The sequence below is a fragment of the Trifolium pratense genome, linkage group LG2, assembly GCF_020283565.1.
Source record: "Trifolium pratense cultivar HEN17-A07 linkage group LG2, ARS_RC_1.1, whole genome shotgun sequence".
Classification (NCBI taxonomy): domain Eukaryota; kingdom Viridiplantae; phylum Streptophyta; class Magnoliopsida; order Fabales; family Fabaceae; genus Trifolium; species Trifolium pratense.
The window spans coordinates 14,427,668-14,441,601 of NC_060060.1; the positions used below are offsets into that span (position 1 = coordinate 14,427,668).

At 34.7% G+C, this 13,934-nt stretch overlaps 2 protein-coding genes and 1 non-coding gene across 3 annotated transcripts; 2 read left to right on the forward strand and 1 right to left on the reverse strand.

Moving 5' to 3' along the window:
• The first annotated feature begins 1,706 nt into the window (after window positions 1–1,706).
• On the forward strand, window positions 1,707–6,218 carry LOC123907437 (3-hydroxy-3-methylglutaryl-coenzyme A reductase 1-like). The gene is made up of 4 exons (XM_045957724.1): window positions 1,707–2,918; window positions 3,265–3,446; window positions 3,563–3,909; window positions 5,534–6,218. The coding sequence occupies exons 1-4, from the start codon at window positions 1,969–1,971 to the stop codon at window positions 5,774–5,776; spliced, it is 1,722 nt and encodes a 573-aa protein (XP_045813680.1). The 5' UTR covers window positions 1,707–1,968; the 3' UTR covers window positions 5,777–6,218.
• Window positions 6,219–8,332: 2,114 nt separating this feature from the next.
• On the forward strand, window positions 8,333–10,692 carry LOC123907438 (3-hydroxy-3-methylglutaryl coenzyme A reductase 2-A-like). Its single transcript, XM_045957725.1, has 3 exons — window positions 8,333–9,399; window positions 9,519–9,700; window positions 9,815–10,692. Exons 1-3 carry the CDS (start codon window positions 8,483–8,485, stop codon window positions 10,402–10,404), a joined length of 1,689 nt encoding a protein of 562 aa, XP_045813681.1. The 5' UTR covers window positions 8,333–8,482; the 3' UTR covers window positions 10,405–10,692.
• Window positions 10,693–11,547: 855 nt separating this feature from the next.
• On the reverse strand, window positions 11,548–11,620 carry TRNAK-UUU. Its single transcript has one exon. It is a non-coding gene; the product is annotated as a tRNA-Lys (tRNA).
• Window positions 11,621–13,934: the final 2,314 nt, after the last annotated feature.

Here is a 13,934-nt window from a genome sequence, read left to right on the forward strand (position 1 = left end):
GTTACTTGAATAACAAAATAAATTAGATCAAAAATCATTTTCACTAAAATCAAATTTAGATTAGATGATTTAGTAGGCCGGATTCTGATGATTAAAAAAACAAAAAATAAATTCATATTCTTTCAAACAATTCATTTTATAAAGAAAAAATTATTAACCATTTAAATTCACTCAGTTGATTTTGTGTTCCTTCCAAAATACGTTCAAACACCATACATATTAAAGAAAATTCCAATCCATCTTTGTGTACAAAAAGTGCACAATTACTCTATATACGTAACTAGATTTTGCTATTAATAAACAAGCAAACATTAATCATCCCATTCTTTTTTGTTAATAGTATAATCATCCCATTTGTAACCATACGTATAGAGACAACATGATTAATTCTCATTATTTTGGTAACCTCATCATTTATTTTGGTTATCCACAGCTCACTTGCGGGCCCATTTAAAGTAAGAATTTTTTTTTTGCTTTGTACAAACTTAGCTCACTGAAATTAGTATTCGGGGGAATCGAACCTGAGACCTCGTATTCCAATGACTCAAGCCAACACCACTAGACCAACCCCAAGTGGGTTAATAAAATAATGCATATTCATATACTCTATAATTATAACTAATGTCCTAGTGCACTAGTTAACCTAATTTGGTATTTTAAAAATATTCATCGAAACAAATCAAACAAGATACTATATGATAATATTTACATCTATATACTTTTAGAAAAATACGGTCGAAACAAGACATATAAAAAATGCATTTAGTCAAAGTAGATCTTATAAAATAAGACGGATGGAGTATTATATTTTATATTCATCTTTACTTTAATCATATAATCATCAAATTATAATTGGGCTACATAATTATGAACCCGGCCCAACCCTTATGGCGCATGTGGCTAATGTGCCGGTTTGACCCATTTCATTTTTTCTATTTATTTGATCTTTTTTTATATGATTTTGATGTATTAATTTCTCATAATTATCAACTTTATTGAGATATAATTGTATGCAAGTGTAAATAATTTTTACGTCGGTACTAAATATCAATTAAACTAAGTTTGATTCTTATAAAAGAAATTAAATCAAATTAATAAATTATAAACTTAAGTTTTTAAATTTTTTTAGGTAAATACGACCCTTTTTATTATGCTTACACATTTAACTATATTTTTTATAATAACTTTTCAATTAGATGATAATTTTTTATGTTTTAATTGATATTATTTTTACAAACATAACATAATTTTTTTGTTAATGGACCGGCCCAAAGCCCAATGAGCTAGCCCAGCCCAACCCAATTTTAATTTGGGGTGCATGAACTTGGGTAAAAAAGGTCCGATTTCATTTGGGATAAGTTTTTTGAGACCTGAGCCGGCCCATTATCCCGCACCATTTTTGGCAGCTCTAGTTGTAGCTTTGTAGGGTAGGTAGAGAAGTGAGAAAAAAAAAAGAAAGAAAAAGGAAAGAGAGATGCTGTTTTCTCTCCCCACCTCATGTGAATCTTTTATATTCCTCAATATTTCAATTTTGTCTTTGCAGAAAAGTTCGGTTCGCAGAAATCAAATTTTTACTAGTACAAATTTGGAGTAAATTTCGGTTTTTAGAAAACAAAATTTATTTTTAAGGCAAAAAAAAACTTTTGATTTCTACAAACTCAAATTTTTTTGAGAACAAAATTGGGAAGTCAGGGAATAAAAGATTCACGGTAGGGAGAGAAAACATCAAGAGAGAGTGAAGTGAAGGGAGTTTGTGAAGGATGAAACGACAAGCCTTACGCGTGTGCAATTGTCGTTTGCATTTCCCTCCATCACTCTGTCTATAAAAACACCTTCTAATTCTTCGCATTCTCTTTCAAGTTTAAAAATTAGTATTTTCTTCGCTTATTTCTTTCTTCTCACTTTCCTTCTACCCATTTTCCATTTCTGAATTTCAAAATTTCAAATCCTCATCGTAACCGGAGAGAAATGGACGTTCACCGGCGAACTGTAAACGCCGCCGGAAACTCTCTTTTCTCCGACAAATCTTCAAAATCAAAAAACCAAAAGCACGATTTACAGTCACAACAATCACTCTACTTGACAAACGCGGTTTTCTTCGGTCTCTTCTTCTCCGTTGCGTACTTTCTTCTTCACCGGTGGCGTGAAAAGATCCGAACCTCTACACCTCTTCACGTCCTCACAATCTCCGAGATTGTTGCTGTATTTTCCCTCATCGCTTCCATTTTCTACCTTATGGTTTTCTTCGGCATTGGTATCATCTTTCATCCATTCGCCGCTTCTCGTACAGTTCATTACGATGAAGAAGATGAATCCGACATTGCAAAAACCTCCGGTTTATGCCTTGCCGGAGTCTCGCCGACGTTACCTCCGCTTCCGCCGAAAATATCCGTCGAAAAAGTTGCTCCGGCACTGGTTCCGGCGGTGATACTTTCCTCCGATGACGAGGAGATTGTCCGTGCGGTGGTGTCAGGTTCAATTCCGTCTTACACGCTTGAATCGAAGCTTGGTGATTGCAAACGTGCGGCGGCGATTCGGAACCTAGCGGTGGAGAGAGTTACCGGAAGGTCACTTGAGGGTTTACCAATGGAAGGTTTTGATTATGATTCTATATTGGGACAGTGTTGTGAGATGCCGATAGGGTTTATTCAGATTCCGGTGGGAGTTGCCGGTCCTTTGTTGCTCGACGGGAAGGAGTACACAGTTCCGATGGCAACGACTGAAGGTTGTTTGGTTGCAAGTACTAACAGAGGCTGTAAAGCTATTTATGTTTCCGGTGGTGCTTCCGCTGTTGTCCTCCGTGATGGCATGACTAGAGCCCCCGTTGTTAGATTCAACTCCGCCAAAAGAGCTTCTCAGTTAAAGTTCTTTTTAGAAGATTCTCAAAATTTTGATTCCCTCTCTCACATTTTCAACAAGTAATTCTCTATTTTCTAATTTTTATTATCAATTTCTTTAATTATTTCAAATATATTATTTTTACCTCTGTAGCATGAGTCTTCCATCGATACTTCATCGATACTTCAGATTAAAGGTGTGTCTAGTGTCGGGGTATGTACCGGTACTGGTACGGGTATGTACCCGGTGCTGTTACTCTCCCTCAAATGGAGTACTCGTGCATCATATCGGTGTCTAACACCAAGACATGTGTTTATATTCAATTAATTCATTTTTTCAAATTGTTACCAGTGTTGACGTGTTAGTGTAGTAGTGCTTGATAGATTTTTACTCATTTGGATAATTGATTTTGTTTGCGATATTTAGGTCAAGTAGATTTGCAAGATTACAGAGTATCAAAGCCACTATGGCAGGAAAGAATTTGTATATTAGGTTTACTTGTTCAACGGGTGATGCAATGGGGATGAACATGGTATCGAAAGGTGTACAAAATGTACTTGACTTTCTTCAAAGTGAATTTCCTGATATGGATGTTATTGGGATATCTGGTAAATATATATTACATCACATAATCAACCTTTATATTTATTTGTATTTGTTTATTTATAGTATGGCCAAACTTTGTTGCTAAAACTGGTGATGTAATATTCTTTTGTTATTTTAGGAAACTTTTGTTCGGACAAGAAAGCTGCAGCGGTGAATTGGATTGAAGGGAGAGGGAAATCTGTGGTGTGTGAGGCTGTAATTAAGGAAGAGGTGGTTAAGAAAGTGTTAAAGACTAGTGTTGAGTCTTTGGTTGAGCTTAACATGCTCAAAAACCTTACTGGTTCTGCCATGGCCGGTGCTCTTGGCGGATTCAACGCACATGCTAGTAATATTGTTTCTGCTATTTACTTGGCTACAGGTCAAGATCCTGCTCAGAATGTGGAGAGTTCTCACTGTATGACCATGATGGAAGCTGTGAATGATGGCAAAGACCTTCATATCTCTGTCACTATGCCTTCCATTGAGGTATAATTACTTGTTTTAGTCTTAATTATTGGGTTGTTACATTAATTATCTCTAAATTTGGAGAATCTGTTGTAGTGGCATTCTTTTAGTAAAAGAAAACATGAGATTATATAGTACTGTAAATACTGGAGTTGTCAAATATGAAAATAGTCATAATACTTCCATAGTTTCATCAGACCACAGATTTGTTGGTTTGATATATCTTAAAAAATCCATAACTTTTTATGCAACCCGGTTGGTTTCAATCTAATGTATGAGTTCATTAAATCACCACTATATTGAGCCGAACCAAAATTGACAACTTTAGCTAGTGCATGTTTTGAATGGAATCTCAAGATTTGACTGAGATTCATTGAAGCTCTGAAGTGTAGTTTTTACAAATCGTAGTAAATCACCGTGAATTTGACAAATTCACCGCTAATATACACTAAATTCCCTTGCAGACAAGTAATTATGCATTCAACTATGTATCATTGGTAAGTCACGTGATTGGAATCGGTGTATGGTCCTAACCACCAATTTACCTCTCTAGGGGGATGATATCATCAAAACTTGTCTGTGTCTGCAAGACAATTGAGTAGTATTCACATAAATATTTATCCTAGAGTAGTTTATATCTCTCAATTGATTGTTTCCCAGCAATGTTTTCTTGTCTATCTTGCGTCCTTTTTTCTTTTAAAATAATTAGTATTATTAGCACAGATTATATACAAAACATGCATATTATTAGCCAGGTGTAGAGAGAATCAGACTTTGTTGCAGAAGGTCTTAACTCCCTCTTTCCTTGGAAATGAGCTCAACTACACTTGGTCTTTTTCATTAATTCTGCTGTTGTCATTACATGTATGTGTTGGATTCTATAGTAAGAATCTTAGTATAGCAGCACACAGTTTGTTCAATCCACGTATAGTTTTCATATTCCCTTGTCTTCAAATTAAGGGAATAATTCCAGATTGGCACTGAGTGTGTTGAATTAATTAATATTTTCACAACTACCTCAGTTGTTATCCTAGTAGTCATGGTTTTTATTTTGAGGTTAAGTTTGTTAGGAGACAAGCGAATTTGGTTGTTCATACTCTTGCTAGGGCGGCCACTGTTTGGGCTAGTTTTCATAGATTTGAGATTATTCCCTTATGTATTGAACATTTATTAGTTAATGATATGAATTAAGTTTCTTTGGTTAAAAAAAACTTGACATGATAAGACCACTATTCTATGTTTGATTTATTTATATTCCCTTGCTTCAGCTTAAGGGAATAATTTCAGATTGGTCCTGTAATTGTTGCTTGTTAGTTATTCTAAAAATTTTGTCCATCACCTACTATAGAATGAGCATCAACTTAATTACCCATAGTATACGGTAAATTTAGTGATCGTTAAAATGGCTTCAATTCACATAAGACAAATACATGATCCAAATTTTCAATTCACATGAGACAACGACATGAACCAAATTTTGATAGGATCATATAGGAATGTGTTAAATTAATGAATATTGTCACAACTACTCATACCTCAGTTGTAATTATCATAGTAGTAATGGTTTTAATTTTGATATCAACTTGACATGAAAACATCACTATTCTATGTTTGATTTATCTATGTAATGTATTATTAAATGCAGGTAGGCACAGTTGGTGGAGGCACACAGCTTGCGTCACAATCAGCATGTTTGAATTTACTTGGTGTTAAGGGTGCTAGTAAAGAGTCACCAGGAGCAAATTCAAGGCAACTGGCAACAATAGTAGCTGGTTCAGTCCTTGCCGGAGAGCTCTCACTGATGTCTGCAATTGCAGCCGGGCAGCTTGTTAAGAGCCACATGAAATACAACAGGTCTAGTAAAGATGTTACCAAACTTGCTTCATGAGCTGTTCATTTGACAATACTACAACTGTGAGATAACTTTGCATGTATCATCAAAGAATAAAAGAAAATGAAATTTCAATGTAGAGTATAAATTATGTTCAAAAGAAGATTAATTGGTGATGCTGGTGGGGACATGGCCTGCTAACTAGACTTCATTAATGTATGGTCCATGTGTGGGGATCATATCTTTCTGAAGTTGTATAGAAGGAATTAAATAATTAAGACTCTTAGTTTGATTCCCTTAATTTTTCTTTGACAAAAAAGGAAAAAAAGTAGCATCATTAGTGTTGTAACTTGTAAGTATGTAGTCATCTAAAACTCAAAACATGTTGTACTGTTTTAGGTTGTGTTCTTGCCTGTATTCTAATTTCCACCGCTTAAGTTGTTAATTACTTTGTGGTTTTAGTTGTCATTTTAAAGATATTTACATTATAATTACTTCAGATAGAATCGTGTCTTTTTCTGTAACACTTTTGACTATTTATTATTATTAGAATTTTAGAGGCTTATACTCAACCACAAAAGCTAGCTTGAGAGTTGAGGTTTGCACTACACTTATAAAGGCTATCTTTGTCATATCTCTAGCCAATGTGGGACTTCTAACACACCCCCTCACGTCCAGGACTGAATAAGTTGGAACGTGGAATCAACAACAACGGGTGCCCCAAATATGAGAGGTCTCCACAACAAACAACAAATTGATCTAGGATAGGCTCTGATACCATCTTAAAAATGGGTATTGGGCATAACTCATCCTTACAAAACCGGCTTGTAAGGTGAGGATTGCCTCTAGTTTATAAACACTTAGTCAAGCCATCTCTCAACCGATGTGGGACTTCTTAACACACCCCCTCGCGCCCAGCACTATTGGGCTTGGTGCGCATATATAAATGGTGGGTGGCCCGATAGCGGAAACCTGATAACAGGTGGCCCAACGGATCGTGGAGAGGCTCTGATACCATCTTAGAATTTTAGAGGCCTATACTCAACCACAAAAGCTAGCTTGAGAGTTGAGGTTTGCACTACACTTATAAAAGCTATCTTTGTCATATCTCTAGCCAATGTGGGACTTCTAACAATTATATTTAAGTCTACTATTGAGAAATTAATAACTAATGTTTCATTTAATTTTAAAAACGACTAGTGAATGGGAAACAAAAAATTTCCTACAAAACCAACAAATAAAAATGAAGTGGGTGTAAGTTGTGACTGTAATTTTAAAATGGCAAACATATTTTAATGGGATATTTTGAAAATAAACACCAAACCAAATTGAAATAGAACAATACAAGATATAACAACACTCTCTTATCCCCCTGAATCTATATTTTTGCCCTTGCAAGTAAAGTTCGGAACGTATTTTTCGATCTTTTCCTAGTTTAAATATCATTTTCAACGGCAAAAAAAAGTTATACATTTAGCTTAAACTTTAAAATTTTAGAACTTCATAAATTATGAATTTGGTTCAATTGAAAGCCACTAGGTTTGCTGTAGTGGTGAGTGGTTTGGAAAGAATGCATGACTCTTAGGTTCGATCCTCGTTACTTCATTGTAATCCAAAAAGGAATTCAACTTGAGTTTAATTGATATTCAATATTAATGTAAAATAAAATTACAATTGCGTCCAACCATATCTCAACAAATATATATTTGTGAGAAACTATAGCTAGAGTAAATCAAAGTAACATAAAAAAATAAAATGAGTGAATAAACCAATGAGTATGTTCATCTTGAAGGGAGGTTGAGGGAGTTTAAAAAATGTATTGAAGAGGTGCATCTAAGTAATGTAGGAGGTGGTTTCTTGATGTTGGATATATGATTCTTTGAAAGTGTTATTAAGTATTAATGTGCATTCCTGTAATAGAGTTTCAAATTAGCCTAAAATCATGACATTTTATCTAATTTTCAATTGTTGTATATTAGCTTATGTTTTTCTCTGATTCTGTCACATAAATCAATTTCTTCTGCTATAGAAATCAACCTTTCCTTTGCTAAAAATCAATTTATGAAATGGTCAGCGTAAGAACCTCGTTTGTTTTTTAACAAGCCAAAATAGCGTAAGAACCTCGTTGATGGATGATTGATAAGTATATATATGAGTCTTGAAGTCTACTGCAATCCTGCTGAATCTCCGAAATCCAAGTCAACTAAACTATTGGCGCGTGAACTTATTTTAAAATATGAATTGTACAATTTGGAAAGAAGAACACAAGCAAACAGACTGCATAGTACAAACATATTAGATATATTATAACAACAACAACTCCATCATTTAAAACGTTTTCATTATTTGCAGAATAAGTGATATATAAAACTCTAGTTTCTTTCAACAATAAAATTAAATATAGTACTACTTTAGTTTATGAAGATAAGATATATTTTTGTTTAGTCAAGTAAAGGCTTCTAGTGATGCTGTAATGTTGCTCAGCATTTCTTTGAGAGTTTCGATTATTATGTGCTACATATTAAAATATCCCCTCATTGTTCACGAGTTCATTCTGATTAACTACTGGTTTTTTTGGGATTCATTTTACAATCTATAAATAACATTCTAAATCCTCACATTCATTTTCAAGCTTCAACCAATTATAGTACCAATCATCACCTAAACTAAACATTTTTTCTTCTCTCCTTTGTTTCTTTTCTTCTTGCTTCTATCCATTTTCCATTTTTGGATTCCAAATACTTCACTTATATCCGGAGAGAAATGGACGTTCACCAAAAAAGTGTATGTTCTGATCTCTCTGGTAAATCTTCAAAAGCAAAGAACCAAAAGCAGGATTCACAGTCACAACCATCACTGTACTTAACAAACGCAGTTTTCTTCGGTCTCTTCTTCTCTGTTGTGTACTTTCTTCTTCAACAGTGGCGTGAGAAGATCCGAACCTCTACACCTCTCCATGTCCTCACAATTTCTGAGATGGCTGCTGTTGTTTCCCTCATCGCTTCCTTTATCTACCTTATGGTTTTCTTTGGCATTGGCTTCATCCTTCATCCCTTTTCCGTTCTTGAAGAAGAAGATGATGAAGCCGTCATTGAAAAATACTCCGATTCATGCCTCGCTGGAGTGTCTCCCAAGCTACCTCCGCTGGCGCCAAAAATCTTAGTCGAAAAAGTTGCTCCAGCACCGGTGCTTCTTTCCATGGAAGACGAGGAAGTTGTCCGTGCAGTGGTATCAGGATCGATTCCATCTTACTCGCTTGAATCGAAGCTCGGAGATTGCAAACGTGCAGCGGCTATTCGGAACAAAGCAGTGGAAAGAGTGACCAGAAGGTCACTTGAGGGTTTACCAATGGAAGGCTTTGATTATGATTCTATATTAGGACAGTGTTGTGAGATGCCGATAGGGTTTGTTCAGATTCCAGTAGGTGTTGCCGGTCCTTTGTTGCTTGACGAAATGGAGTACACTGTTCCGATGGCAACGACTGAAGGTTGTTTGGTTGCAAGTACTAACAGAGGCTGTAAAGCTATTTATGTTTCCGGTGGTGCTTCCGCTATTGTCCTCCGTGATGGCATGACTAGAGCCCCCGTTGTTAGATTCAACTCTGCCAAAAGAGCTTCTCAGTTAAAGTTCTTTTTAGAAGATCCTCAAAATTTTGATTCCCTCTCTCACACTTTCAACAAGTAATTTTCTATTTCCAATTTATCTATACTTTTTTCGAAAATATTATTTTTACTCTCACACCTCTGATGGAAAGCGTGTCCGGTGTCTCAGTATAATTGATTTTGTTTGGAACATTCAGGTCAAGTAGATTTGCGAGATTGCAGAGCATTAAAGCTAATATGGCAGGAAAGAATTTATACATTAGATTCACTTGTTCAACCGGTGATGCAATGGGGATGAACATGGTATCCAAAGGTGTACAAAATGTACTTGATTTTCTTCAAATCGATTATCCTGATATGGATGTTATCGGTATATCAGGTAAATATGACATCACATAAACAACATTTAACGTTTATTTTTACTATTTACTTGTTTATAGTATAGTATTATATGATCAAACTTGTTACTGAAAATGTGTTTTGGTGATATTAGGAAATTTTTGTTCGGACAAGAAAGCTGCGGCAGTTAATTGGATTGAAGGGAGAGGGAAATTTGTGGTGTGTGAGGCTGTAATTAAGGAAGAGGTGGTGAAGAAAGTGTTGAAGACAAGTGTTGACTCTTTGGTTGAGCTTAACATGCTCAAAAACCTTACTGGTTCTGCCATGGCCGGTGCTCTTGGCGGATTCAATGCACATGCTAGTAATATTGTTTCTGCTATTTACTTGGCTACAGGTCAAGATCCAGCTCAGAATGTTGAGAGTTCTCACTGTATGACCATGATGGAAGCTGTGAATGATGGCAAAGACCTTCATATCTCTGTCACTATGCCTTGCATTGAGGTGGGCACAGTAGGAGGGGGCACACAACTTGCATCACAATCAGCTTGTTTGAATTTACTCGGTGTTAAGGGTGCTAGTAAAGATTCACCAGGAGCAAATTCTAGGAAACTTGCAACTATTGTAGCGGGTTCAGTCCTTGCCGGAGAGCTCTCACTGATGTCTGCAATTGCAGCTGGGCAACTTGTTAAGAGTCACATGAAATACAACAGGTCTAGTAAAGATGTCTCCAAAGTTGCTTCATAAGGTGGCCATTTCACAATACCACAACTGTGTCATAAACATGCATGTATTGTAAAGGAATGAACGAAAAAGAATGACAGAAAAAGAAATTTCAATGTAGAAGTATAAATTATTTTTAAACTTGACTTCTTTAATGCATTGTCCATGTGAGGAGGAGATCATCATATTCATATCTTTATGAAGTTGTATAGAAGGAATTAAATAAGACTTTTTTTATGAAAAAACAGGAAAACAGAAATCTTTAGTGTTGTTGTATGTCTCAAGTCTCATCTAAATCTCAAATATTTGTTACTATTTTAGTCTTTGTTTTTGCATGAATTCTTAATTGTATTGAAATATCCATTGTTTATGGTTAATTTTTAATTGTCAAACATTTATTTTAATGTGATATTTTGAAAGTAAACATATGATACCAAAGTGAAATTTGTACATATTTAAAATTACAACGTAAAACTTAAAAAATAAGAATAGTGTTACAATTCAGATTGTAAAAATTATAGAGACATTTCTTCAAAAAAAAATTATAGAGACATTTGATATATTAAGAGGACATGTTAAGAAGCATAGGATCAAAGTGTCATAGATCATACACATAGAGAAAGAGCGCATAATCATACTCATGAGGTAAAAGATCATAACAGATCATATTGAATGAATATAGATTGATAAAAGATAGTAATAATGTGTACAAGAGGAGTGCTAGCAACACACTCTTTAACAAACACACTCTAACACACTCTCTTCTATTGGTTAAAATTTATATGGGTCCCATAAAAATTATATGGGTCCACATTTTTTTATGGGACCCATGTGAATTTCAACCAATAAAAAAGAGTGTGTTGGAGTGTGTTTGTTAAAGAGTGTGTTACTAGCATTATTCTGTGTACAATTAAGCCTTCTAAATATAGAGCTTTTAGAGGCTTAACTAACTAACTACCTAATAACAAACTAACAAGATAATTGAATTTGAACCTCTAACTAATTATCAATATTCTTAACAGGACGCATACCTACGGAGAAGACCTGTAGCTATAAGTTAAAGTAAATGTGAGGTCCATTTTTTAGCTTTAGCTACGGAGTACGGACGAGTGAGTTATAGCGACAGATTTTGACTGTCATTTTAATAAAATTAAAAATTAAGCTCACCGCCGTCTGTGGGAATCGAACCCACGACCACGTGGTTAAAAGCCACGCGCTCTACCAGCTGAGCTAAGACGGCTTGATGTTAAGTTGCTTCGGATGTTTATACTCATACATTGTATACGATATTCCTGTCCATCAATTTGGTTTATATGCTTTGCATGACACATGACAACACCTATGCACCATTTTTTTTTTGAAAGATACCTATGTACCATTTAAATTGTCTCAAAAAAATAATATATGTTTAAATATTTCGAGTACAACATTTGTTTATGACGAGAGAACTATGATGTCTCGGTCTAAGATAGAAAAGACATTGAAGTTTAAAGAGATCATTTATAAATGTAATTGATATTTATCTTTTTTTAAAAACATTAGCAGTTCTTACATTAGCGATTCTTAAAATTGAGATCTATTGAATTTGAGATATGTCTTTTTACCACTACTACTAGTCTAATTCTTGTTCAATCTTCAATATCATGTATATGACATCTTTAAAAGTGTTGGTTCAATTGTTTGAAGGTTGTATTCAATATCCTCATACTTCATGGACACATTGAATATGACTCTAAAAAATATGTACCAAAAAATACACCAAATAATGAAGTTGTTTATTATAACTGTTGATGATAGTTTTTTTATTAGAATTTTTTTATTATGAACCATTCTATAAGATTTGCTATGTTCAAACAATTTGTGGATTTAATGTTTTTTTTTCTTTCTATTTTTGAAACAAGATTTGCGTCGATTATTGTTATACCGAAGATGTTGAAAACTGTTAAAGAAAGTTCTCTTGTCTTTGATAATTAGTGAATAATAGCCTCACTATCAAAAGGTACTTTTGTTAAAGAAACAATTTTAAATGATGGGTGGTGGTATAAAGTTGATTATATTCTAAAATTTACCAAGTTTATCTATGATATGCTTCATTCTTTTGTTACTCTTCAGTCAACCCTTCATTTAGTTTATGAGAAGTGAGATTTTATGACTGAACAAGTCAAGTTAGAACTATATAAACATGAAGGCTTGGAGTTTAGTCAAAATTCATCATATGTGTACTCCTAGGATGGGATTGTGATTTACTCAAATGAACCAAAGCAATACCTATGATGCAAGGAATAATAGACTTACATCATAATATCCTTTTCTTCCTCATTCTAATTTTGGTTTTCGTATCACGGATCTTGTTTCGCGCTTTATGGCATTTCCACTTTCAAAAAAATCCAACCAATTGTTCATTCGGATTTTGGTTCTTCGGACCATATTGTCTAGTATCATCTCCATGTTCATTGATATGCCATTATTTGCTCTGTTATACTGTTTACGTGGAAATTTGGTAAACAACCGCTAGTTTAAGTATTTAAACTCGTGAGACCAACTAGTAAATCTCAGGACAATTTTGTGTTTTATTCATTTAAGAAAACTGTTCGAATGTTCGTTTTAACAAGGAAAACAAACACTTAGAAATTAAAACGTTTTCAATCGATACAAGAGAAACTAATTCGAATCGCCTCGAAGTAGCAGTTTCTCGAGCAAGTATTTGGAATTAAACTAAAGAAAATTACTGGAAAGTAAATTGCATTGAATGAAAAGCAATTACAAATAAAGGTGGTTCACAAAACATACATTTCTCCTCTGAATTCCTTTCTTTCAATCGCTGAGTACTTAGAATTTTAGAGAGAGTGTTTGTATAAAATTTTGTGACCTTTGTTCTGAATGAAAAACTACTATAAATACTACAACGAAGTGGTAACTGTTTCTTGATCATCTGGACGCTCTTCGATCTGCCACGTCGACCACGTTCTCCACTTTCATCTTCCATTCCTTCAGCGCGCGCCAATGCCTCTTGGGCCGTTTGTTGTTTCTTTTTTGGGCCTGGCCCAACTATCTTTCGATTCGATTTCGCGCTTTCGACAGCCTCCTGACAAAACCAAAACTGGATGTGTCCTCCACAGCCTTCGAAACGCTCTTTTGCTTCGACATAGTTAGATCTCGACACCACCTTTGAAAGTTTTATTTTGACAATATAACCTCCAAAAATAAATGTTGGACCCACCAATTATATTTAATTGATAAATACCGAATTTATGTCCAACAAATTGCCCCCCAAAAATGCCATTTTCGACTGTGTCTATCGAAAGAGGAAGTGGCGTTTTTGAGAGTATTAATGGATATCTTTCTTTTCCATTTATCTCTCCTATCGTTTAGGCTGCCATTCAAAACTTTGGATTGGCTCCAAAATTTGTTTCCCCCTTTTTTTTCTTTCCACCTGTCAAGGGATTTGGACACTTGTCAACCTAGGAAGTTGAAAAATTTGTTATTTTTCCTTTTTGGATTCTTTTATTCTTCAGATCGCGTGCCTCTATAAATAGCTGGATCCTCCCCTCATT

Excerpts from the sequence above, each read along its gene's own strand:
- LOC123907437 (XM_045957724.1), top strand. The coding sequence starts at position 1,969 with ATGGACGTTCACCGGCGAACTGTAAACGCCGCCGGAAACTCTCTTTTC. Across the intron at positions 2,919-3,264 it reads CTCTCTCACATTTTCAACAA|GTCAAGTAGATTTGCAAGAT; the intron begins GTAATTCTCTAT and ends TGCGATATTTAG. Across the intron at positions 3,910-5,533 it reads TCACTATGCCTTCCATTGAG|GTAGGCACAGTTGGTGGAGG; the intron begins GTATAATTACTT and ends TATTAAATGCAG.
- LOC123907438 (XM_045957725.1), top strand. The coding sequence starts at position 8,483 with ATGGACGTTCACCAAAAAAGTGTATGTTCTGATCTCTCTGGTAAATCT. Across the intron at positions 9,400-9,518 it reads CTCTCTCACACTTTCAACAA|GTCAAGTAGATTTGCGAGAT; the intron begins GTAATTTTCTAT and ends TGGAACATTCAG. Across the intron at positions 9,701-9,814 it reads GGATGTTATCGGTATATCAG|GAAATTTTTGTTCGGACAAG; the intron begins GTAAATATGACA and ends TGGTGATATTAG.